The 24,642-nt window shown below is 38.8% G+C and overlaps 3 protein-coding genes across 7 annotated transcripts; 1 reads left to right on the top strand and 2 right to left on the bottom strand.

Moving 5' to 3' along the window:
* Positions 1-436: 436 nt before the first annotated feature.
* Positions 437-11,095, top strand: LOC117821426 (cytosolic sulfotransferase 2-like). Its single transcript, XM_034695678.1, has 9 exons — positions 437-587; positions 1,039-1,142; positions 5,241-5,379; positions 5,499-5,630; positions 7,214-7,314; positions 7,417-7,543; positions 8,002-8,099; positions 10,012-10,186; positions 10,285-11,095. Exons 3-9 carry the CDS (start codon positions 5,241-5,243, stop codon positions 10,395-10,397), a joined length of 885 nt encoding a protein of 294 aa, XP_034551569.1. The 5' UTR covers positions 437-587; positions 1,039-1,142; the 3' UTR covers positions 10,398-11,095.
* A 3,538-nt stretch (positions 11,096-14,633) lies between these two features.
* LOC117821428 (cytosolic sulfotransferase 3-like) lies at positions 14,634-18,304 on the bottom strand. Of its 2 annotated transcripts, none has more exons than XM_034695684.1 (8): positions 17,538-18,304; positions 17,246-17,403; positions 17,037-17,165; positions 16,697-16,797; positions 15,807-15,933; positions 15,627-15,724; positions 15,376-15,550; positions 14,634-15,288 (listed from the first exon to the last, which is right to left on the bottom strand). In XM_034695684.1, the coding sequence occupies exons 2-8, from the start codon at positions 17,379-17,381 to the stop codon at positions 15,176-15,178; spliced, it is 879 nt and encodes a 292-aa protein (XP_034551575.1). In that variant the 5' UTR covers positions 17,382-17,403; positions 17,538-18,304; the 3' UTR covers positions 14,634-15,175. The 2 variants fall into 2 exon arrangements, with proteins under 2 accessions (XP_034551575.1, XP_034551574.1); XM_034695683.1 differs by having other exon boundaries at positions 17,246-17,381; positions 17,538-18,303.
* A 295-nt stretch (positions 18,305-18,599) lies between these two features.
* Positions 18,600-23,957, bottom strand: LOC117821427 (cytosolic sulfotransferase 3-like). 4 transcript variants are annotated; one of them, XM_034695680.1, is made up of 9 exons: positions 23,847-23,941; positions 23,026-23,141; positions 20,874-21,014; positions 20,650-20,778; positions 20,394-20,494; positions 19,827-19,953; positions 19,632-19,729; positions 19,381-19,555; positions 18,600-19,308 (listed from the first exon to the last, which is right to left on the bottom strand). In XM_034695680.1, the coding sequence occupies exons 3-9, from the start codon at positions 21,007-21,009 to the stop codon at positions 19,196-19,198; spliced, it is 879 nt and encodes a 292-aa protein (XP_034551571.1). In that variant the 5' UTR covers positions 21,010-21,014; positions 23,026-23,141; positions 23,847-23,941; the 3' UTR covers positions 18,600-19,195. The 4 variants fall into 4 exon arrangements, with proteins under 4 accessions (XP_034551571.1, XP_034551573.1, XP_034551570.1 ...); XM_034695682.1 differs by lacking the exon at positions 23,026-23,141 and having other exon boundaries at positions 23,847-23,957; XM_034695679.1 differs by lacking the exon at positions 23,847-23,941 and having other exon boundaries at positions 23,026-23,235.
* Between the last annotated feature and the right edge of the window lie 685 nt (positions 23,958-24,642).

Here is a 24,642-nt window from a genome sequence, read left to right as displayed (position 1 = left end):
GGGTCAGGCCACAGGACTTCATCCATATCACAAGCAACATTCTCCCTGGTCAGGCAACAGGGGAAAAAACCCAGGCGTGCCGGATCCGGGCTTGTATTAGTTTCCTCACATCATTAGCCAGGAGTGTGATCAGTTTTGAGTGGTTGTGTTGAAGCTGTGACACCTGTGCTTCAAATGTGTTGAACTTTTGCTACCTGTGCTTACCATTATGCAACAAAAGTGCATCACAGTGCAACATGTGTTTTAGTGAGTGAGAATGTGTTTGTTGTGTCTAATAAGGTGAAAAGAGCTAATGGTTTTGCTAAAAGAGTGACTGATTCAATACATGGGTTCAGGCCTGTAAATGAATTTGGTTCAAACAATAGGGTTTAGTGTTTTAGAAATACAGAAATACTGAACCGTATTTATAGTCTATGGTAGGAACCTTGTTTGACTGGTCAGGTGTTCCACCCGGAAGATTAAAACAGTTTATGGGCGCGACGCTGAAGCAGCTGGAGTTACGTGTGGGTGTTAGTTCACGGAGAAATGTTGTGTATTAGACACTTTAAAGTATTTCGTGAAAAATAAACGGACACAGAGTTCAACTGGTAAATATGACTCCTACTTTCATTCATGAGACACGGTAACTGAGCGCTTTGGTTAGTTTACCCAGGTGCAGCACCAATAAGAGAGCCTCATGACAGAGCATGCAATACAATGAACGGCTGATTGAGTGACTCTGAAGTATATCATGTCTGCTAGAAGAAGAGTGCACGTCATGTATTTTCCCTGTAAAATCTGCTAAATACTTCTGAGTTTGCAGCTACAAAACAAAATATGATACAAGTTACTTCTTTAGGAATGTACTAAAATGTATCAATTAGTTAATTTAAAACATCTTTAAAGATATAATAAAATATTGCTGAACATGAAATAAGCCATAGCGACCCTGAGAAAAAAAAAGATAAAGAAAAATTCTAAAAGGGAAAAAAAAATAATACAATTCATTGTTGATGACATCTATAGTGATCTATGAGCTCGTTGTTTCCTTCATTTCAGGAAGTTGCGTAGGATTTCACAGTGAACATTTCACAACAAACTGCCTTTTGACTTGTGGATGATCCACACACAACCACTTCATAGGGAAGGAACAGCGCGGAAAGGTGAGTGTGGAGAAGGCTTCAAACTTAAATGATGACCAAAAGTATTTGATTTCAAAATATGTTTATTACTTCCAATATATGATAGCCAGACGGTTTTTATTATCTCTTCTATTGTTGTCTTTTTCTATGAGTAAAGTTGAAAGTCATTATGCGGCAAACATCTTACACTGCAAAAACTAATAATCTTACGAAGTGAAATTGTCTCATTTTTAGTCAAAATGTGTTATCCCACTTGATTTAAGATACATTTACGTAACAAGTAACATTTGAGCAAGATAGAGGGACTTGTTTTAAGACATCTTAAATATCTTGTTAAGTCAAACAATCTTGAAATGATCTTGTTTTGAGTTGTAATTTAGAAGAAACATTTTATTTATTTTTTATTTCATAGATTTTTCAAGCTGAGATCTTATTTGTAGAAGATGGATAATCTTGATTTAAGACAAACACTTTACTTGATTTAAGTAAATATATTTTATTGGATAATCTATAAGAAAACAGCTCCATTGATAAAAGAAAGAAAGAAAAGTTGTTGTTTTTAAGGTCGGGTTACAGTTTTCAGGCACTGTTTCTTCTAAATCAGATAAAAATATACATCCTCAAACTACATGCACACAATGTTAATTTGAATACATTTCTAATAAATTCTAAAATTGTGCTGTGTCATTACAAAACAGCACATACACCATTGTTATGATACCATTTGGTGGCTTGAAGGGATATGTGAGTCTTGCTACTGTTAATTTTCTGAAAGCGTTTAAGATCAATTACTTGAAAAGTATAAATGCTGTCATGTTGAGTCCACAAGGAATGAAATGACCCTCTGTTTTAAAGAATACAAGTGGTATTTACTTGATTCAAATTGAAGTGTTATCTGTTTATCACTATGGTACAGGTCTGAAGTATTTACATTGATACGTTTTACAATACAAATAGTTCCAAGGGAAACTAAGAGTGCAAATGGTAGTAAGCATGTGCTTTAGTGAGGGGAAGTTGACTCCCGAACAGCTCTTAATTTAGGATCTTTTGTAGCCGTATATTTTACCTTAACTTTGCAAAAAATAATGGTTTGTGTTGAAAACCCTTTTACGTACAGAGTTTTAATGAGAAGCCTTATAATTGCCAAATTTTGTGCATTTATTCCGATACAAAACCATTCTCACCCTGATCCTAGGGTTAGGGTTAGGGTTAGGGTTAGGGTTAGGATTAGGGTTAGGGTTAGGATTTGGGTAAGGGTTATGATTAGGGTTAGAGTTAGGGTTAGGATTAGGTTTAGGATTAGAATTAGGGTTAGGATTAGGGCTAGGGTTAGGATTAGGGTTAGGGTTAGGGTTAGGGTTAGGATTAGGGTTAGTGTTAGGGTTAGGATTAGGGTTAGGGTTATGATTAGGGTTAGGGTTAGGGTTAGGATTAGGGTTTGGAATGGGATTAGGATTAGGGTAATGATTAGGGTTAGGGTTAGGATTAGGTTTAGGGTTAGGATTAGGGTAAGGGTTAGGATTAGGGTTAGAGTTAGGGTTAGGATTAGGTTTAGGATAAGAATTAGGGTTAGGATTAGGGCTAGGGTTAGGGTTAGGGTTAGGATTAGGGTTAGTGTTAGGGTTAGTGTTAGGGTTATGATTAGGGTTAGGGTTAGGGTTAGGATTAGGGTTAGTGTTAGGGTTAGGATTAGGGTTAGTGTTAGGGTTATGATTAGGGTTAGGGTTATGATTAGGGTTAGGATTAGGGTTAGGGTTGTGATTAGGGTTAGGGTTGTGATTAGGGTTAGGATTAGGGTTAGGGTTAGGATTAGGGTTAGGGTTAGATCCAAAACTCAAGCAAACAGAACCAGAACCACACCCAAGCAAACCCAAGCAAACCCAACCAGAACCGAACCAGAGCCGAACCAGAACCGAACCAGAACCATACCAGAACCATACCAGAACCGAACCAGAACCGAACCAGAACCGAACTCAAGCAAACAGAACCGGAACTAGAACCAAACCCAAGCAAACCGAACCAGAACCGAACCAGAACCGAACCAGAACCGAACCAGAACCGAACCGAACCAGAACCGAACTCAAGCAAACAGAACCGGAACCAGAACCAAACTCAAGCAAACAGAACCAGAACCAACTCAAGTAAACAGAAACAGAACTAACTCAAGCAAACAGAACCAGAACCAGAACCAAACTCAAGCAAACAGAACCAGAACCAAACTCAAGCAAACAGAACCAGAACAAACTCAAGTAAACAGAAACAGAACCAACTCAAGCAAACAGAACCAGAACCAAACTCGAGCAAACAGGACCAGAACCAGAACCAAACGCAAGCAAAAAGAACCAGAACCAAACTCAAGCAAACTTTATTAATGTCCTCAGGTTGGCATTGAGAAAAATCAGATGCCTCAGTTTGGATGGGCTGTTCCGATTTCTCCTCTCAGTGAGTATTTGCCTGGTCTTCAAGAAGACTCTCTCTGAAGGAACAGATGTAGCCACGATACACAGCCTCCCCTCCATCACCCATATCCTATATCCTCACATGTGATTGGCTGCATGGCCGCCATGCTGACCAAGGAATAAACTGGGAGCCGGCTCTCTCTTGATGCGAGCCGGCTCTTCTGATCCACTATAAAGCATCGGCTCTCAGAGCCGCAGCTTTTGATCATGACACATCACTAATGTGCTTAATCTGTGTTATTATGAGGGGGCCTTGGACAATTTTCTCACCTGTAAGGGGTCCCTGGCTCCAAAAAGTTTGAGAACCCCTGCACTAGCTAGTAGGCGTGAAAACTCCTGATAGTGAAAACAAACTGAACAAAAAGAGTGACACAGCTGCACAGAAACTCCACGTTGTAGACATCGCTGATCATAATAGACATCACCATGCAGGAAGAAAGTTTACATTTTTTGAAACCTCTGAGAGATCTTCAAATACAGAGTGCGTCTTTACACCGGTGCAATTTTTTCAGAGTTTACGGTAACTCAAATAAAAAAACGTGACATTTGCTTTGTTTTATATCGACCACTTAGCAGGATGAATATCATGATTAAGCAGGTATATTTTGAGTTTGAGTTGAGTTGAGAAACATTTGTGGCCATTTTTGTCTCAGTTCTATTTAGGTCATTAATGCACTGATCCTCTGATCATTATTCTTATTAATTATTTCAGTAAGGCAGCTTCCTGATTCCTTTGCAGGCTCTTTTGTTTTTCTTAGCTCATTTTATATTTTCTGAGAAAAAAGAGGGTTAGGTTTGTTGCCCATCATTGTTACTTGGTTGCACTAATAAAGTGAAGTGCTGTACATCTGTGGTTGCATTATTCTATTATCAATTTGCCATAATTTTTAAGTATGTAAGAGATGATTTCATTGATAGCCATAGACTACTTCTTTCAATGTAGACTTCCACTGAGAGGAACATATTAGACTATTTAGGAACTAAATTAGGAACTCAATTTAGACTGTCATACCAGCTTGATCATCAATGAAAATGTCCTGGAAATGTCCTGGAAAATGATCTCTGGAAGAGAGTGGGAACCCTGAATAAGTTTTTCCTGCTAATTTTAATATCACAGTTTTCTAAATACTACGTCTTATTTTAAGAAATTTTTACCAAGCAAATTGTTTGTTCTATTGGCAGATTTTTTTTGCTTATTTCAAGGTAAAAGTACCTTGAAATAAGTTCTTTTTCTTGTTTTTGGAGGGGCATTTCTTCCAGTGTACCAATCACTTCCAACAGTTGTATTATTTAACTTTATGTCATTTCAGAAGATATTAAAAAGTGCTTGGTTTGGGAATATTTAGAGATATGTTGAAATGTTGGGTTTCCCTGCATTTACACACTTTAAAGTTACAATGAACCATGAAATTGAAGGAAACCCACAGCAGACCTGATCCATGTCTGCTGTGGGCTTCTGTAGACAGTGATAAATGACTTATCATCTCTGTAATGGCTATTAATCATAATCACAAAAACCCCGCTCTGTCAGATTATTTCTTTTTCTTGTCTCAGTTAGATGATTGGTGAACTATTTGCTGTACAATCGTCTCTTTGCAGAATGGTTTATGTTAAAAATATCACCATGGGTCTCTAATATCTGCATAATTTATTCCAACAGATGGAGCAGGAACCTCGGCCAACACGGTTTGACTTCCATGGAGTCTCAATGACTAAATATTTCACTGACAACTGGGAAAACGTACAGAACTTCCAAGCCAGACCAGAGGACATAGTCATAGCTACTTACCCTAAAGCAGGTTAGGCTCTTTTTGACTCTTATTGCATCTTGGTTTACTCTCAGTTATTTCATGTTGATTACGCAGCATTTTTAGCCAACATTTAGAGTACTGAGTGGAATGCATTTATTTATTCTCAGGTACCACCTGGATGTCTTACATTCTGGATCTCCTTCATTTTGGGCAGATATGTCCGGAGCGTCAGGAGTCCATTCCTATTCACCAGAGAGTGCCATTTCTTGAGATCAGCATGCCTGAGCAACAAACCACAGGTGGAATCATGAGTGATAGACATGCTGTTTAACCAGCCTTTTGATATGCCAGCCTGTCAGATGATTGGATCATTGCTGCACAGCAGAATCACATTTGACTCACTTGGCATCATCCTGTTCATTATGATTCCTGTGTGTATGTTACTAATTTACATTTGCTTTACACACAATGTACAAAGTACTGAAACAGGACTCTGTACCTTTTCTCTCTTTTTTTTTTCTTTTTTTTTTGCCTCTGATCAGTTTTCTATGCATTCATGCACTCAGTCATGCTTGTCATATGATCCAAAGGCTGCTGGGTTTTGAAATAGGCAGGGTTTGAGTGCGAGATATCAGCTTTAAAGGTCAATCATGTGGTTTTGGCCCTCTGGACCCTCAGATCAGAGGAAATACAGGAAGTTTGAATTGACATTTCATCATCTCTTTAGAACTGGCACAGGCTACTTAGGAGAAACAAGCAACACTACTCTACATTGTCAGTGTGTCCAACTAAAAAATAAACACAACTCCCTTGGATCATATGAGCACACACTGCCTTACTTATAATGCAGGGCCAGTCCAAAAGAGAGCATTTCATAAGTGGAAGGGGTGCATAGTTGTTATTCCTTACTGTATTCCAATGTATGAAAATAAGTCCAGTATTAAAGCTAGGGTTGTTAGTCACGGAAAACTAGCATGAATTTGAATGTAGCATTTCCTCAGGACTCCGTCTAAGCCCTCCCCCCTCCCCTTGGAGCTCCTCCAAAACAACGCCCCCGCTTACATGCACGAGCGCCGCTGATTCGCGACCATATGATGGTGACTGATTCAAAACCGGTCCTCAGCACATCGTTTGTGTTTTGCACTACGTCAACTCATGTCTCACTCAGCGGTAAGAAAACACCAAAACATTATCATAGTGAAAGTTAAAAACACAAACAAACATGAAATGTACGCGCAGGAGGCGGGCAGAACGGCAGGATGGGATTTGATTGGTTTCATAATTTGGCTCCTGATGGCAGGGATTGGTTGGTGTTTTCCCAGGTGTACTCCGGCTGTAGATAGCAGCTTTTTTTTCCTGCTCTTTTTTAAGAACAACCAACTCCAGCTTTAAACCTCTTTTAGCTTTGTTCTCTGTCTCGTAACTCCTGAGGACATCCACCTTTTCAGCTGCTAAATGAACCACTTTGTTCACCAGTTTGTTGCTACCCTCACAAATTTGGTTGCATACAGGAGAGTAAGGACCTAGAACGCAGGCAGACTGAGTGAGACATTACAGTTATTTATTGTCCAAATGCTAACTTGAATGCAGATTTTCAAGATAGGCATGGGGCAGAAATTAGGTCAAAAGTTACAAAAGCACTTCTAGTTTAAAGAAATGAACACAATTAACTATGACTGAAAGATAATTGCAACAAGTACTGACGACTACACAAACAAGGAGGACATGGTGTGTTATATAAGGCATGAGACCAACAGGTTAGGTGTTGACAGGTAACTTGGAGACACTGTTTCAACTCTTGATGCCAATGTCTGTAAATAAATGTTAAACTGGTTGAGCTTTCTCTGTTGTTGTTTAATAAACAATGCTTCTATTTATAAAGGTAAAGACTTGGCAGACAAGCTTCCCACCACTCCTCGTCTCATTAAATCTCACCTCCCTGTCCAGTTTATGCCCAAGTCCTTCTGGGAACAGAACAGCAGGGTAAAACCTCCTTACATACAGTTTGTCATGTGAAATTTGTGAATTTTGAACCCCACCAAACTATGATGCAGAGATGTTATTTGGTATTTTCTCTGTCTGTAGATTGTCTATATGGCTCGCAATGCGAAGGACTCTGCTGTGTCATATTTCCACTTTGGCCGGATGAACAGGATCGTGCCAGAGCCTGGGGACTGGAACACTTATCTGCAGGATTTCATGGATGGAAAGGGTGAGTTCAGTTAAGATGGTATAGTGTATGGAGGGCACCAGTTGGCCCAGAAGTTAAAGTGCACAGGGCTCTGGTGGCCTAGCGGTCTAAGCACCCCACATACATAGGCTATAGTCCTCGTCGCAGGGGTCGCCGGGTCGACACTCAACCGGTCGACCATTTCCTGCATGTCTCCCCACATTTCCTGTCTCTCTTCAGCTGTCCTATCAAATAAAGGCAAAAAGCCCAAAAAATATAATTTTAAAGAAGTTAAAGTGCACCCCCCCCCCACATACTGTGGCGCTCTTGTGGCAGCAGTCATTACTTCGACTCCTGGCCATAATCCTTTGCTACATTTCATCCCTCACTCTCTAACCCCAACCTTTCAGCTGTCCTATCAAACAAAGGCATACATAACAAAAAATACTTAAAATACTTAGAAATACTCAAGAAGTCCTCTAATACATATATGATCTCAGTGACGTTTGGGTCTTGGTTTGACCATGTGAACGGCTGGTGGGAGAAGAAACAGACTCATCCAAAGATTCTCTACCTGTTCTATGAAGATCTCATTGAGGTGAGCTCAGTTACATTTTTTAAAACATTTTCATTCTCTATTTCTGTTGGATGCTTCAATGTATGTGCAGTATGTTGGATGATGATGGGGGTCACTCCTCGGGTTTATAGCACTTTGCCTGGCTTAGCAAAAGATGGTGAGCTTAGCTTAGCATACACTCATAGCCTGAATCCTCAAAGAAGTCACAGCAGCTGAGACTTCAAAGAGTCAGTGCACCTGGTCAAACTGTGGTTCATAATCACTAGAAAACCACAGCAGCCGGTATTTGAGTACTGATGGATGAGGATGAGGATGAGGATGATGATGGAGGACCCAAATGCAGACAAAGGCCAAAGGAACAGGTATGAGGCTGGAATGAGGTACAGGCAGGTTCATTTTTAAGAGAAGGTAGTAGAGAACTCAATAGCACACAGCAGCAGTGTTACAAATAACCAGAAGAAAATGCTGTTTATTTGGAGGTAGTTACAGTATTTCTCAATTGCTAAAACACATTTCTTGACATCCACCACGCTTTTCTCAACACTATAAGCACAAAACTTAGTTGTCAGATCAATGTTGTCACCCAATTCAATCAAAATTAAAACAATTCTGAGCAGTCATTACACACTACATCAAAAAACTGAAAACACAATGCTCAGGACATGAAGCTGTATAAATAATGTTTATTGTTCACAGTAGGCTAAATGCATTTTGAAAGAAAAATCCTCTTTGAATGTAGCACTTGTACACAGTCAAAATAAAGTCAAAACAAATATAAATGAGAAGCACATTTGAGTGTGATCCACAGAATCAAACTGAAGTGCTTACAGTATCTACAATCATTCAGCCACAGCATCAGGTCTACGTGCTGGGTCAGGCCACAGGACTTCATCCACATCACAGGCCAGGCAACGGGAAAAAAACTCTGGCGTGCCGGATCCAGGCTAATATTGGTTTCCTCACATAATTAGCCACAAGTGTGATCAATTTTGAGTGGTTGTGTTTAAGCTGTGACACCTGTGCTTCAAATGTGTTGAACTTTTGCTACCTGTGCTTACCATTATGCAACACAAGTGCAAAATGTGTTTTAGTGAGTGAGAATGTGTTTGTAGTGTCTAACAGGTGAAAAGAGCTTATGGTTTTGCTAAAAGAGTGACTGATTCAACACATGGGTTCAGGCCGCTAAGGAATTTGGTTCAGACTATAGGGTTTAGTGTTTTAGCGATTGAGAAATACTGTTTAAAAAAAACAGGTGCAGGAACAAGGAAAGTGAGGACTTCTGGTGGAGGGCTTGTGAACTGTAGGAAGGAAAGTCAGCAGTAGCTGAAGAAAACACTGAAGGGGAACAAGGTGACCATAACAGATCAGGCATCAGCTTTGCAACACAACTTGATTGAGTCCATTCAACTTTAAACTCTCCTATCAATGCCCAAACATTAGGTAATAACTAAAAGCAGTGAGCAGACACATTTGAGCATATTTCTTACATTATTTGAATTTCAGCCACTACAGTTGTAACATTACCTTTATTTCATCCAGCCTGCAGGTGCTGCTGTGTGATGTGACTTTGGAGTGTTCAGGAATAGGGAGTGTAGCCTTTCCTTAATACTATGGTCCAAAAACTACTGTCACTATTTGATCTAATGCTTAACACACTTGGGTTTTTGAGATGACAATGTCATCTGTTTTGGGAAATTCTGATATGAAACAAGGAGAAATCTTAGTCTACATATGTTTCCAGGATAGCACAAGATTTTCTAGGACACTTCACATTTCACTGGAAAATTGGTCAACTGTTTCAAGGTTTTCTGGGACACATTGGAACCCTGCCTTTTCTAAGTTGTATGAAAATGTGACCAAAATCAGTGTAGTACAGAAATGTGTTTATATACATGTTAGAAGGCTGGCGCTGACTTTTCTACATTTTCCTCAGGACTCCAGCCGAGAGATAGACCGACTCTGTTCCTTCCTTGGTTTGTCTTGCTCAGTGGAGGAGAAACAAAGTGTCCTAACTCAAATAAAGTTTGACAATATGAAACAAAACAAAATGACCAACTATTCCACTGTCACAGTCATGGACCACAAGGTGTCTCCTTTCATGCGAAAAGGTACAGTTACAGATGATAACGAGGAAGGATGTCTCAGGTGTTTCAATTTATCATTGTTTTTTTTTTTTATAACCTGAATGATGGTTCTGCCTCACTAGGAAAAGTTGGTGACTGGAGAAACCATTTCACTGTGGCCCAGGATGAACAATTCAATGAGGTATACAAGCAGAGAATGAAGAATTCCACGCTGCAGTTTCGAACTGAAGTTTAAAGACCTGGTCTTGCCTGGGTGTGCAAGAGGAAAAGTCCTTGACTGTGATTGATTAATCATGATGTTGATATTTCAAAGTCAGATACTGATATTTTCTGACAGAGATGGGCTGAAAGTGACTGAAGACATTTGGTATGTTAGTTGTTTTTTTTAATTTGATCATAAATGATGACACAAAGTGACCAAAAAGGAGCAAAAAACACAATAAAGAAATCAGCTATGACAATAGGTAAAAAAAATAGTGAATAAAAAAAAGTTACTATTAACTTTAACGAAAATTAACTTAACGAAAATGCATCCAAGTTAAGGAGCGACATATTCAGGTGCATCTAATAAAAAAAGAACAGGTCACAGTGCGTGCAGGCTGAAGGCATCACCTCTAGTTCTCTAGGCATAGTAAATGGTGTGCTCCAGGGCTCTGTCTTGGGACCATTGTTGTTCACACTTTATATTAACAATAATTGTTGAACCTGCTGCAGGAGAGCCTGGGTCTGAGGGAGCTTGTCTCTTTAAATGTTTTTAAATGCAGACTGAAGGCTTTTGAGGAGGATGCATCAGTTTGTAGATGCTTTGACTGATGATTTCTGTTCTGAAATTCATGATATGTTGTCATTTTTTAGAATCTGTGTTGTTTGTCTGTAACTTTGTTGGAACTTGCTGCTGCCAATCTTGGCCAGGACACACTTGTAAAAGAGATTCTTAATCTCAATGTGGTTCTCCTGGTTAAATTAAATTAAATAAATAAATAAATAAAATAAAATGTCAAAAAAGCTTATGCTCTTGTTTATGTATGAATAAACTTGAAAAACTGCTCATATGTAAACATACCCACTCAGGACCACTGATACCTTAGATGTCCTTTGACTATTATTTTCTACTTTCATTTCTCCTTTTGATCTTTTCCTACCGTGTTCAAATACAAGTTGGTTTTACTCACCTCATTTTAAACCAACTATTGAAAATGACTGTCATTTAACTATGTACACTGGGTACTAACCATGGTACTAACACTGTATGCAGGAGTGCAAGGAGGCGGAGTAAAAAGAGGAATGAGGAGCAGATGGGCTGGTTTTCACGACTTCTTGATCCTAACAGTTGTTTTAAATGTTGAGTTCTCTAGAACATCTTGACACCAACTGGACAACAAATTGATTATTATTATGATATATTCAATCTAAGTGTGGTCCCTCTGTTTGAAATTGGTCCCAATGTCTCTGCTACCCAGCACCAAGGACCTCAAGTCTTGCTTGGTACCCAATCCCCAGCCGACAGCCCAGCTGTTTCCTGTCCCCAAGTCACAGATGGCAGTGGGACTGACTACTGTTCCCATGTCCTGGTTGGCTGTTCCTGCCAGCTCTCTCTGGCTCAACTCCAATCTGGTCACCACTGTGACTCTCAGCCAAATAACAATGTATAGGTGTAATATGTGAATCTCCCAGCCTCACATCCTGTTTACCCAAAAGAAACCTCAAGCCTTTAAGAACCCCATTTCCTGTCCCTGCTGGTGTCCAGTCAGGCTCCCTGCAAGCAGTCCAGCTGACTCCTGACCCCTGTTGAGCTGCTGCACTCTTCCCATGTTCCCGCAGAGCTTTGGCTCAAGTCCCCTGTTCCTGACTCCTCCTTTGATCTTTGATCTTTGATCGAACACCAGGTCCAAAGCTGCTATGTTAATCCCCAGAGTTTGCCAGCCTTCTGATAGGATGTTCCATTGATAGAGTAGCCTCCCAACATGTCTGCTTACATAGCACTTCTCTAGTCTAGAAACCACTCAAAGCACATTTATATAACAAGTCCAATGTACCGATTCTCACACATGTGTATACACCAATGGCAGAGGATGCTATGTGAAGTGCCCATCAGTATTAACTAATGCGAAACATATGCATTCACACACCATTGACCCGGTCCTTAGGGAGTCATTTGGGGTTCAGTGCCTTGCCCAAGGACAAACCATGTGATGAAAAGGTGGCCAACTCTACCACTGAACCACAGCCACACAAATTATTGGTGAAATCAGGCAAATGATACTAATCAATGTAAAACCTGTATCTCACAGAAGTCTATGTGGTAAGCAGAGTGAGCAACACAAAACACACAAGCACCAGGGTGTGACATGGTTAAATATTTGCCCAGCAAATGTGTATGCAAACTAAAATTGATTGTTCCCCTTCCGCATAATGTTAGGTGTGGTCATGCACAGGCAAAGCTGCCTATTTGAAGATGAGACATATTAGTAATTTCTGACTCTTTGCTCTCATATTTCTATCTGTCTTGTCGTAAAGGAGGTGTAGCTTGTTGTGTGTTAAGTCCTGGTACTGACGGCCTACATCAGTGTTACATTTAAGTTTACAAGATCCGACTGGCTTTATGCAGCGTGTCTTATTTTTATCACAAGCAAAAATTTAAACTTAGAACTACTTGTTGTCACTACATGCCCTGTCCCTGTAAGTTAACACCACATTGTTTGAGTATCTGTACTTTACTTGAGTATTATTTTTTTCGGGGAACTTATTACTTTTACTCCACTACATTCAGAAGACAATTAGTGTACTTTTGACTCCCCTACATTTCTATCAATATTCTAGTTACTCACTACTTTTGCTTTTGAAGTCAGCTGATGAATGTCCTTCTCTTTTCTGAAATCTGATCCCTAAGACAGTAAAATGTGTTTCTGTAGTTCTGTTTGTCTCAGTGGTTTCGCCATACCTGTATATCGTGTGTCTCCACGGTTGAACGTGGAGCAAACACAGAGCAAATTTCACTCAGATCAGGCAGTTCATGTAGAGGTGGTAATGATGGCTATAATTCTCCACCTGAGCACCCATGTCCATATCTTCAGCCCGTGTTAGAGGTTTTTGAAATGAAGATTGATTCGTATCGTTTGAAATGTTCTCCCTGTTTCCCACTCTGCCCAACACACAAAAATTCACTGTCCAACCTGAGAAAGCGTTTTGAGCTACGTAACATTTGTTTCATTCTAGATGAACAAGTTGTGTACTACAAACTAAGTTGTCTGTGCTTGGAGTAACTTAGTTTCTGTTTTTATTACATGGTATAGTTTATAGAGATTTCAAGTAATGGTTTCTAAATAAACATAATGTAACAGAATGTACTCCTATGTATTCTTGACTGCACTCGTGCTTTGTGAAAATATAACGTTTTGAGATTTTTTAAGAAGTACTTTGAATACTTAAGTATTTTTAAAGTACTTCAATGCTTTAACTCAAGTAATAATCTGACAGAACAACTTTCACTTGTATTGGAGTAATATTTGACATGGAGTATCTATACTTTGACTTAAGTAATGAAGCTGTGTACTTTGTCCACCACCGTATGTGATATAAATCAGTCAGTGCACAGGCAGGTATCCTCAAAGTTGTTTACCTAACTGGCCTTAGAATAAAACTCTGAGTTCTCTTTGTTGTCAAGTCTGAGACAAGCATTAAAAAACTGAAGTATACACACTAACACTAAAACCAAACTTACTTCAAAGCACCTTTGTATTTTAGTTAGGGTTGGTCTGTGGGGGGGAGAACGGTGTCAATTCATATACACATAATAATAAAAAAAAGCTGATAAATATAACTTACATGTTAAACATTAATTCAGATGGATGTAGAATCGTCTTAGCAGTGTCTACAACATCAAATGGATTGAAAGATATACAAATTTAACTACATCCTTAAACAGGTTGGGTTCTCTGCCTTCCTGTTTTATCAATGATTGTTTTTCTCTACGGATAATAAAAGTAGAATAGGTTATAGTTTAACAAATGTTGTAAGCTCTTTATTGGGTATAAGACATGTCTATCAGCAGACAAGGAGCCCTGATGGGATAAAGCCATTCCAAAGCCAGTTATAACAATATCAAGGGTGTTCAAATGACTCTCATTTACAACTCATTTACAACAGCCAGGTAATTTGTATTACCTGGCTGTGTTAAACACTTGACTCTGTTTAGTCAGAACCCCTGTAAAACAGTAACTAAGTGAAAGTGACACTGGAGGAACCTTATCAGACATATCATATCAGGTCAATCCATGTAAAGGAGTCTGGCACATGTCATAACTCCTTGAAAATGATTATTAATCTTATTATTATCTGAATAGCAAGAGCTCATTTGTATCCCATTCCTTACTGTAGCGACTACGAAGAGCCGAAAGCTGCTGAGAGGCTGATGCTGGGCCTAGTTAGTGTCGGATGCGCTAAAAGCAAAAATCACTATTGCACAAAAAAGTAAGTTTAACCTTTTATTAACGAAAAAGGAAAATCAACTCATGACAAAGTGCAGTAAAAGTACTTAAGTAGGTTTACTTGAGTTTCTATATTTTTTGCAACTTTCACTTCGCTACATTAAAAAGAAAAAAATAGTGAGACATTAAAATGTGTAGAAATGCAATATACTGAATATGAAATGACATTTAAGATTTTTTTTAGATTACTTTATTGATAAAATGCAAAAAACAGACAAAAAAACTACACAGCCAAATCATCCAATCACTGTACAGATACTTTATGGTCCAGAATAATACAACCCTTGTTTCCTACAGTAATTAAATGTCACTCTGTGACATTTTCCATTTCTTCAACGTGGCATTGATTCTATACAATCAATATTTTTAAGCTGCTTTCACATTATTTTTAGAGGTATGAGTGAGTTATTGGATTCATTGTAAGGATTATTTGACAGTATCAGTGTCAATGTTGTAAACATGGTGCTCACATCAGAGAAAACTTTTTAAAACATTTAAATGTGACATCTGTCACGTTTGGTCCTGTTCAAATTTCATTGCGGAATTTGAGTGTAGTGTCCTTCATCTTCTTCTTGTAGTCTTCATCAAACTCTTCATTCTGAGCCACAGTGAAATGGCTCTTCCAGTCACCAACCTTTCCTGCAGAAACAGAAGAAAGGGTCAGGTGTTTCAATTTAGGATGAAGATTTTGTGACCAATCACCTGCATCCAGATTTCTTAGGTTACCTTTTCTCATGAAAGGAGAGATTTTGAAATCCATAACAGGGAGGGTAGAGTAGTTGGCCATGCTGTTCTTCTTCATGTTATCAAACTGAGCTCCACCTGCAACTTTTTCTTTCTCCTCAACAGAAGGGGACAATCCCAGAAAGCTGCACAGCTTGTCTATTTCCCTTCCGGTGTCCTGGAAGTAAAACAATCATATATCATCATTGCATTGTTAAAAGAGAAGAACAATGGGGAGAAATCTACTGAGGTACCTCAATCATGTCTTCATAGAACATGTAGTGAAGTTTTGAATGCGCCTGCTTCTTCTTCCACCAGCCGTTCACATGGTCATACCAGGATCCAAACACCACTGAGACCACAGAACAACACATTTAGACACAATTGTTTGAAGTTCTGTTATGTCACAACATTTCTTTTAGTATTGTTCTCACTCTTTCCCTCCATGAAACTTTGGAAAAAGGTGCTCCAGTCTCCCGGCACTGGCTGAACATTGTTCATGCGGTTGAAGTGATAATAGGAGACCAAGTTGTCTTTGGCATTGCGGGCCACGTAGACTACCTGCAGGAGGAGAGAACATGTAAGCGTTACTTTTGAATTCTAAGTATTTTTTTGTAACAATTGGAACCTGCCTGTCTACTGACTTTCATGCCTACCTGCCTGTTCACCAACTTAATGTGAGTGAGGCCTTCCAAGCAAGCTGGGTTTTTACAAGAGAAGGTTCTTTGATATGGTATGGCAATAACTTCCTTTCCTCCTCTATAGAGCTAGAGTATGTTCAAGAGTGTCAGGGCAGTGTTTTTTATAACGCTGAATCAGGAAACTGATCCAAATGCAAGACTCAATTAAAGTTTAAAGTTCAGTGTCCTTTATATCAGACATAAGGTTGGTAAACAGGATAAACTACAACACTGGCAGAGGTATCTAAAAACATGAGGCCGAAAGGCAGTGTCCAAAAACACTAAACTGGTCATACACTAGAGACTAAAACACAAGGAATGTATGAGAAGAGCTGACAAAGCAGTGAGGAAATGCTAAGACTTTCTAAATTTGTAAAGTGGAGTGAGACACAGTGAGACATATTAGTGAAACAGAAGGAAAACAGAGGAGGGCAGGAAGCGAAGGAAACTAAAACAAGAGCAAGAGTGAGTACAAAATAAAGCAGGAAACACAACATGAAACATGAGCAACAAAAATAAAGCCACCAAACCAGCTTGAGACTTGCTTTCAAATTTCCCTGGATTGACACACCCAACACCTAGCTAACCTTTCTCTTTTTCCCCCATCAGAGTGGTGTGATGTGGCTGAAGATGCTTTTACTCACCCTACAGTTCTGCTCCCAAAAGGACTTTGGCACAAACTGGACTGGAAAATGAGTTTTGATGAGCCGAGGAGAGGTTGTGAGCTTGTCTGCTTGGTCCTTTCCTGTATCAAGAATAAGAAAAATTAAGAATTAAACCCACCTAATCCTTTAAGGTGCTTAAGAAGTCTCTTGACTTCTACAATGTGATAAATACTATGCCCAATTAGTACCATGACACAAAGAAAAGGACTATGAAACTATAATATGTTGTGATGAAGTTTACTGGACTTTGAGCAAAAAGACAGAAAAGCATACTGTAGCTTTACAATCCAAGTACAATATGTGTGGTTGTGTATCTTACCTGTATCCATTGACGGGAGGCATATCTCCAAGAAAGGCACTCTGTCATAAATGGGGATGGATGTCAGGCGCTCATTGGCAGTCTGACCAAAATACAGCATGTCAAGGATGTAGGAGACCCAGGTGGTTCCTGAAAGAAAAAGGAGTAAAGGCGCTACATCTTTTGATTTAATAAACACTTACTCTACGTTTTATTGTTTGTGCACTGACCGGCTTTGGGGTAAGTTGCAATAAGTATGTCATCTGGTCGGGCTTGAAAGTTTTGAACATTCTCCCAGTTGTCTGTGAAATAGTGGCTCATTGAGACTCCATGGAAATCAATCAGTTCTGGACGAAGTGAATCCATCTGAAATCATTAACATAGGCAACTGTTTGAAGTTAACAAAACATGGGAGCGGTGGGTAAGAGTAATCAAACTGCAGAGATTTATGTAGCAGGAATGTTTAGCTTCAGATTAAGACAGCAGTAGCTCTTTAAAAACAAGATGAATTTAGAAAAATACCTTATCTAGGTAAACAGACTCCTCACTCTGTGTACCTTCACTGTCTTTTCAAAGACACTCCTCTCTTCTTTCCTTGAACCTTTCCTTGCAGAGTTGTAGTCCTTTCTCCTTCTTGTTCTCATTGCATAACCCTGTGAACGTTGTTGCTGTTGGCTCAATTACACATGTGATATGAAAGTCCAGCTCCTCCCATCCCTGAAGAGATTCACTTGAACTCCACTCCACTTCCCCTTGCTGGTGGGTGAGTTTACTCTGACAGGCTGGGGCTCGTTCCAAGAACAGGAAAAATCCTTTAAACACTCAGTGTCAGCATCCCCATGTAATCCTCAATACAATGTTCTGCTACTTTCATGACCTAGTTTGTTTGTTTGAACTACTTCAGAGTGAAATTAGTTTGTAAATTGTTTGGAAATCTGGTTTGTACACAGTCTGTGTGCATGTTTTAACATTGCTCAACCCTCGAAAATTGTCTGTCAGTACCCCTGTTTTCAACTAAAACCAAATGTGCCACAGAGAAATGCTACATGGATGTCTCTTTTCAGAGTTTGAGCTACTTCCAGCAAACTAAGAAACATTGGGTCTGAACTATCAGAGTGAACTTCTGTTTCCAATAACCTGCAGATTAAAATTCTTGGCCCATTTTCAAAAAGAACTTTTGCACAGAGTCGGGGGAGGAAGTGTGTGCATGTGTGTGTGTGTGTGTGTGTGTCTGTGTGTGTGTGTGTGTGTGTGCGTGTGTGTGTTAGTGAGCAAGCAGAGGGAGGGGACCATGCAAGCTTTAAACCAAAAAAAAGTGCTCCCAAGGAAACAACTGTGAATATGTTGCAAGCTTATCGAGTTGGCCTTAGACAACCCAAATCCCCAAAATGTTGGGAGGCTGCATAAAATGTTAAAAACAGAATTTGAAGGTTTGAAAATTTAATTAATTTATCTAATTGAAAATAGTGCAAATACAGCATATCATTTACTGAAATATTGTATTATTTTATGGAAAATATTACATTTACATTACATATACATATGCATTTTAAATTTGATGCAAAAAAACATATTTAAAAAAGGTGGGACAGGATTAAATTTAATCTTGCACTAAGACATATAAAGAGCTTTATACAGTGAGACACTGGTACTATAGCCACAGGTAGCATGACAGCAGCCTCTTGCTTTGTTTTGGCATATTTGTGTAATACTTTGTCATCAGCATATTGTTGCACTTAAGCATTTGGAGAAAAAATTGCTAAACCATTAACATAAATGAGATAGAGAGGATTGGTTACAGTATGGAGCATTTGGTAACATCACCTGACAGCTGAGCTTGTGCATCTCTGATCTGTACAGCTTGTTTTCTATTTGTCAAATACGGTGCCATCCTGCAGAAAGCACAGCCGGAAAATTAAAATAGGAGAGCACTAATAAAAAGGACATCATGATTTATTGTGTCAAAAGCTGATATAAGGTTAAAAAATGCTCCTGTGAAATCCCTTTGGTCAAATAAATGTTATTAAAATAGATACTTATCAGTTCATACAGTTTAGTGACCAGATCTTTACCATTTGTGTCTAGTATTTATAGTATCTTCCTGTAAGCTGCAAAGACTTACTGACAAGACTTTTACACCCCATTATCTGAGACTCCATGGAAGTCTTGATGAGCCCTGTTCAAATTTCTGTGCAGAATTTGAGTGTGGCGTCCTTCATCTTCTTCTTGTAGTCTTCATCAAACTCTTCATTCTGGGCCACGGTGAAATGGTTCTTCCAGTCCCCAACCGTTCCTGCAGAAACAGAAGAAAGGGTTGAATCCACATTCAAGCCACATTAATTTAGGTATTAATTTATCAGGTTACCTTTTCTCATGAAAGGAGATATTTTGTAATCCATAACAGGGAGTGTAGAGTAGTTGGCCATGCTGTCCTTCTTCATGTTATCAAACTGAGATCCACCTGCAACTCTTTCCTTCTCCTCAACTGAAGGAGTCAATCCCAGAAAGCTGCACAGCTTGTCTATTTCCCTTCCAGTGTCCTGGAAGTAAAACAATCATATATCATCATTGCATTGTTAAAAGAAAAGAACAATGGGTAAAAATCTGCTGAGTTACCTCAATCATGTCTTCATAGAACATGTAGTGAAGTTTTGAATGCGCCTGCTTCTTCTTCCACCAGCCGTTCACATGGTCATACCAGGATCCAAACACCACTGAGACCACAGAACAACACATTTAGACAAAAAAGCAGTGATCTGTTCAATCCTAGGAATATCTTTCACATAAAAACAATTAATCAGTGTTTCTCACTCTTTCCTTCCATGAATCTGTGGAAGAAGCTGCTCCAGTCTCCTGGCTCTGGCTCAGCCTGGTTCATGCGGTCAAAGTGAAAATAGGAGACCAAGTTGTCTTTGGCATTGCGGGCCATGTAGACTATCTGCAGGAGGAGAGAACACTTAGATTATCTGAGAACTCAACAGTGAAAAAGATAGTGTGTAGTGTCTGGTGGTGCTGGAGGAACCTGCCTGTCTACAGACAAACATGCCTATGTGCATGCATTCTGCCTATGCACTCACAAGCTGTGTCTCAATCAAGCGGCAACCTCCAGTCTCAAAAATATGAGTCCAATGCGGAAGTGGAAGGCGCATCCTTCGAAGGGCGCATTTGAAGACTGATTGTATCACAGTTGCACATCTAAAGCTGTCTGGCCATGATGGATACAGTGGATGCATCGGCTGGGTCCTTCAAAAGATCTTGCCACTGAACTAGGACACAAGCCTTACACAAGCTAATGCTAGCAAGCTAGAATGTAAGAAGGCAGTGGCGTTTTCTTTTAATCAAAGTTGCATCAATGTGATTGAAGATGCTTTTACTCACCCTGCAGTTCTGCTCCCAAAAAGACTTTGGCACAAATTGGACAGGAAAATGAGTTTTGATGAGCCGAGGACATGTTGTGAGCTTGTCTGCGTGGTCTTTTCCTGTATCAGAAGAAATAATTGAGAAAGAAACCCCTCCCTTAATCCTTTAGGGTGGTTAAGAAGTCTCTTGACTCCTACAATTTGTTAAATACTGCACCTGTTTGTACCATGACACAAAGAAAAGGGTTATAGATTTTCACAGAATAGTGATCTACCTGATTCCAGTAACGGGAACTCTATCTCCAGGAAAGGCACTCTTTCATAGATGGGGATGGATGTCTGGCGCTCTGGGGCTGCCTGACCAAAATACAGCCGGTCAAGGATGTAGGAGACCCAAGTGGTTCCTAAAAAAAAAAAAAATTTAAAACATCCCATCACACAGCCTCTGTGCATGTCTTTATTAAACACTGAATCTGAGTTTTATTGTTTGTGCACTGACCAGATTTGGGGTAAGTTGCGATAAGTATGTCATCTGGTCGAGCTTGAAAGTTTTGAACATTCTCCCAGTTGTCTGTGAAATAGTGACTCATTGAGACTCCATGGAAGTCAATCAGTTCTGGACGAGGTAAATCCATCTTTTCTAAGAAAAGACAAGAAAATATTTAGAGAAACAAAACGTGGGAGTGGGGGTCAAGAGTAATCAAACTGCAGAGATTTATGTTTCAATTTAAGACAGTGGTTCCAAATTTTTTAATAAAGCAACTTCTAAGATAAGATAAGGTAATTCTTTTGTTACAGCAGCTTACAACATGGGACAGGAGAATACAAAAATGCACTAACATAGTTAAAAAATATAATAACAATAATAATAGCAATGATAAAGGTAAAATGGAATAAGATAAAAATAAAATAAAATAGAATAGAATAGGATAGAATAGAGTAGAATAAAATAAAATAAAATATGGCAACTATTACAGATGTATACACACAATGTACACTTCTATCTGATAAATAGATAGGTAAGTTATTGCACGGATAAAATTGCACTATGTTATTTAAAAAAACATACACAGTATGAAGAACAGTGCGATTCAGAAGTCATAAGTCATCTTTATGCGCTCACATTCTAACTCAGCATGTGGATTAATGAACTCCTCTTCACAGTCGCTCTTTAAAAACAATAAATTGAGAAACATACCTTATCTAGATCAACAGACTCCTCACTCTGTGCTCCTCCGCTGTATTGTTACAATACTCTTCTTTCCTAGTCCTCTCTCTCTCTCTCTCTCTCTCTCTCTCTCTCTCTCTCTCTCTCTCTCTCTCTCTCTCTCTCTCTCTCTCTCTCTCTCTCTCTCTCTCTCTCTCTCTCTCTCTTCCACATTAAGCATTCTAAGTCAGCATTTTGAGCATTGACACTCAACTTCAAAGTACAACATGCAGTGGCTCTTAATAAAAGAGATAACTTTAGTGACCGTCTCAACAAACTTTTACTCCTTGTTCCTTTAAAATATCCCATAAGAGAGGATTCTCTTCCTGTGAATTCTCCTGGAGAAGCTTAGTCCTTTCTCTCTCCCTCCTGACTTTGCATAACTCTGTGCACTGCTGATATTGGCACTGACAGTGAGGGGCTTTTGAAGGGTTTTTAACTGTAATCTTCAAGTAATGTTATGTAATATCTCTTTTCAAAGCATAACCTTTATAATTACCTTGGTATACCATCACTGTTTTTTTTCTCCTTTTTCAAATCAGTCAATTGTTTTATTTCCGTTTTTATTTGACTTTTTTTTATTTGTTTATATGTTGCTTATTAATTCCATTAATCAAACATCTTTGACATCATACACCTGCCTTGATACCCTGCTAGCATAGCCTACCATCCCTCCACAAGTGTTTTGTTTTTGTAATTTGTCTGTGAATCAGGGGAATGCGAACATTCCCACACACTGTTGCTTAGGCCTGAGACTTTTCCCAAAGAATGCCTTTTAATGTGCTAAATATGAGAATTCCTCATATACAGCAGTCTTTTTTAGATTAGCTTGGCATCCTCAAGATTTCATAGTCTGTTTTTGGAGCCTTTCACAGCACAGATTATGCACTTTTTTTTTTAAATGATCTTTTATCAAATACTGACTTTGATTCTTTCAGATGTAACAGCTGCTTTTGATGCATACCGATTCATTGCTGAATTTGTTTGTTCAAACTACTTCAGAGTAGTTTTTGCCTATTTTTGTTTAGAAATATTTGGGCCTAAACACATTCAGTACATACAAGCCAAAGTGCGGACATACCCCTTGGGAATTTTCAGTTTCCGTGTTTTCAAATCAGATAATTTGGATTTTTTTTTTCTACATGGGCGTCTCTTTTGCAGTTCTCTGTTTAGATTAAAAGCAGGTCTGAAGAATCAAAGTGAACCTTTGTGTTAAACTATTTTTTGCACAGAGTCAGGGGAAAGGGTGTGTGTGTGTGTATGTTTTGTTACTTTGTGATTAGGATTTCAGATACAAAAAAAACAACCTTGATAAGCTTATGAGCTTAAATACAAAACCCCTTACAAAAAAGGCAGTTTCTATTGTGAGTCATTGTCACAAGGTATAAAAGTCTATGAGTTTTAAGAAATTTTACAGAAGGGTGATTTTCATATCAAAACTCACATGGTTTCATAAGAATAATAAAGTTTCTTTCTTTCTTTCTTTCTTTCTGTCCTCCTCAGTGGGCTACATGTTACAGGTCCCGGGCACGGTGACAACAATAACAAAAAGAAAGGATCCTGTAGAATAAAAGCAAAGTCTCAGAGAAAGAAGAACCGAAGCACTCGTATCTTTCTCCAGATTCCGTCTTTTAATTTCTTAAACCTATTTACATTTCACATTCAGTGCATTTCCTTGTCCTGTTAATATAAACTCTAAAAAGACCTAAATAAGTTCCCTTTGTCACAATAAGCATGTTTAAATACTCAAAACTGTTGCCTAAAACACTTTTAAGGGGACTTACAAACTCGACTTACAAATCACATATGGCACCTTTAATCTTTCATTGACTTCAATGAACATAGTGCAAAAACTCAGGATTACTCATCCATACTCTTATATAAGTGCTGTAACTTAATCATATATGGACATTGCAACTAGACTGTGAATTAATTAGCTTAACATGACTGTCTTAACCAAATACATCAAACAAATATACATTCTGTAATCATCAAACACATTAAGTCACATCAGGAGCCTTGCAAAATAAACAGGAGCACATTACTAAGTGTAAACAAACTAACACACATAGTACTGTGAGATTTTACAGTATTTAGCGTGAGCTGGCGAACTCTCGCGATAACGTCGCAAAATTAGCTTACCGCGGTTCACTTAAACTTAACTCTAGAGTTATCACATTCATACAAACGTTACAACCTGTCACTCACAGAAGTAACACAAAGCTTAAAGCTTTCATTTTATAGCGATTTTGAGTCACTACTAACCTGTAGAATAAAAGCAAAGTCTCAGAGCAAGAAGAACCGAAGCACTCGTATCTTTCTCCAGATTCCGTCTGAGGGGAACGTGACGTCCGTCCACAGTAGGCAACTGGGGTGCGCGACTACAGTGACAAAGGTTCCGTTTACTGTTTCTCTCTTTGACTTATCAATATTCACCATTCACACAGGACTACATCTCATAAATGTAAAATAATACTTGTCTTGATTATCAGAGCATGTTTGTAAACACTAAGTGCTTATTAAACAAAGTTCAGTTACTCAATACACAACAAATGTGGTTGCACATATTTGGGTGCACCACATACACTTACTTTTTTTTCCTGTGAGATGTAACTACATTAAGTAAATTAAACAGTTGGCAGTGGTGGAAAGTAAATGTACTTGAGTACTGTACTTAAGTACATTTTTTGAGTATCTGTACTTAAGTACAGTATTATTTTTTGATGAACTTATTACTTTTACTCCACTACATTCAGAAGACAATTATTGTACTTTTGACTTCACTACATTTCTACATTTCTAGTTACTCACTACTTTTGTTTTGAAGTCAGCTCATTAATTTACCTCTCTTTTCTGAAATCTGATCCCTAAGACAGTAAAATGTGTTTGTGTAGTTCTGTTTGTCTCAGTTGTTTAGCCGTACCTGTATATCATGCGTCTCCATGGTTGAACGTGGAGCAAACACAGAGCAGATTTCACTCAGATCAGGCAGTTCATTTAGAGGTAGCAATGATGGCTATAATTCTCCACCTGAGCACCCATGGCCATATCTTCAGCCTAT

This window comes from Notolabrus celidotus, chromosome 11, assembly GCF_009762535.1.
Source record: "Notolabrus celidotus isolate fNotCel1 chromosome 11, fNotCel1.pri, whole genome shotgun sequence".
NCBI classification, from domain to species: Eukaryota; Metazoa; Chordata; class Actinopteri; order Labriformes; family Labridae; genus Notolabrus; species Notolabrus celidotus.
This window is presented reverse-complemented; position numbering and strand designations above follow the sequence as displayed.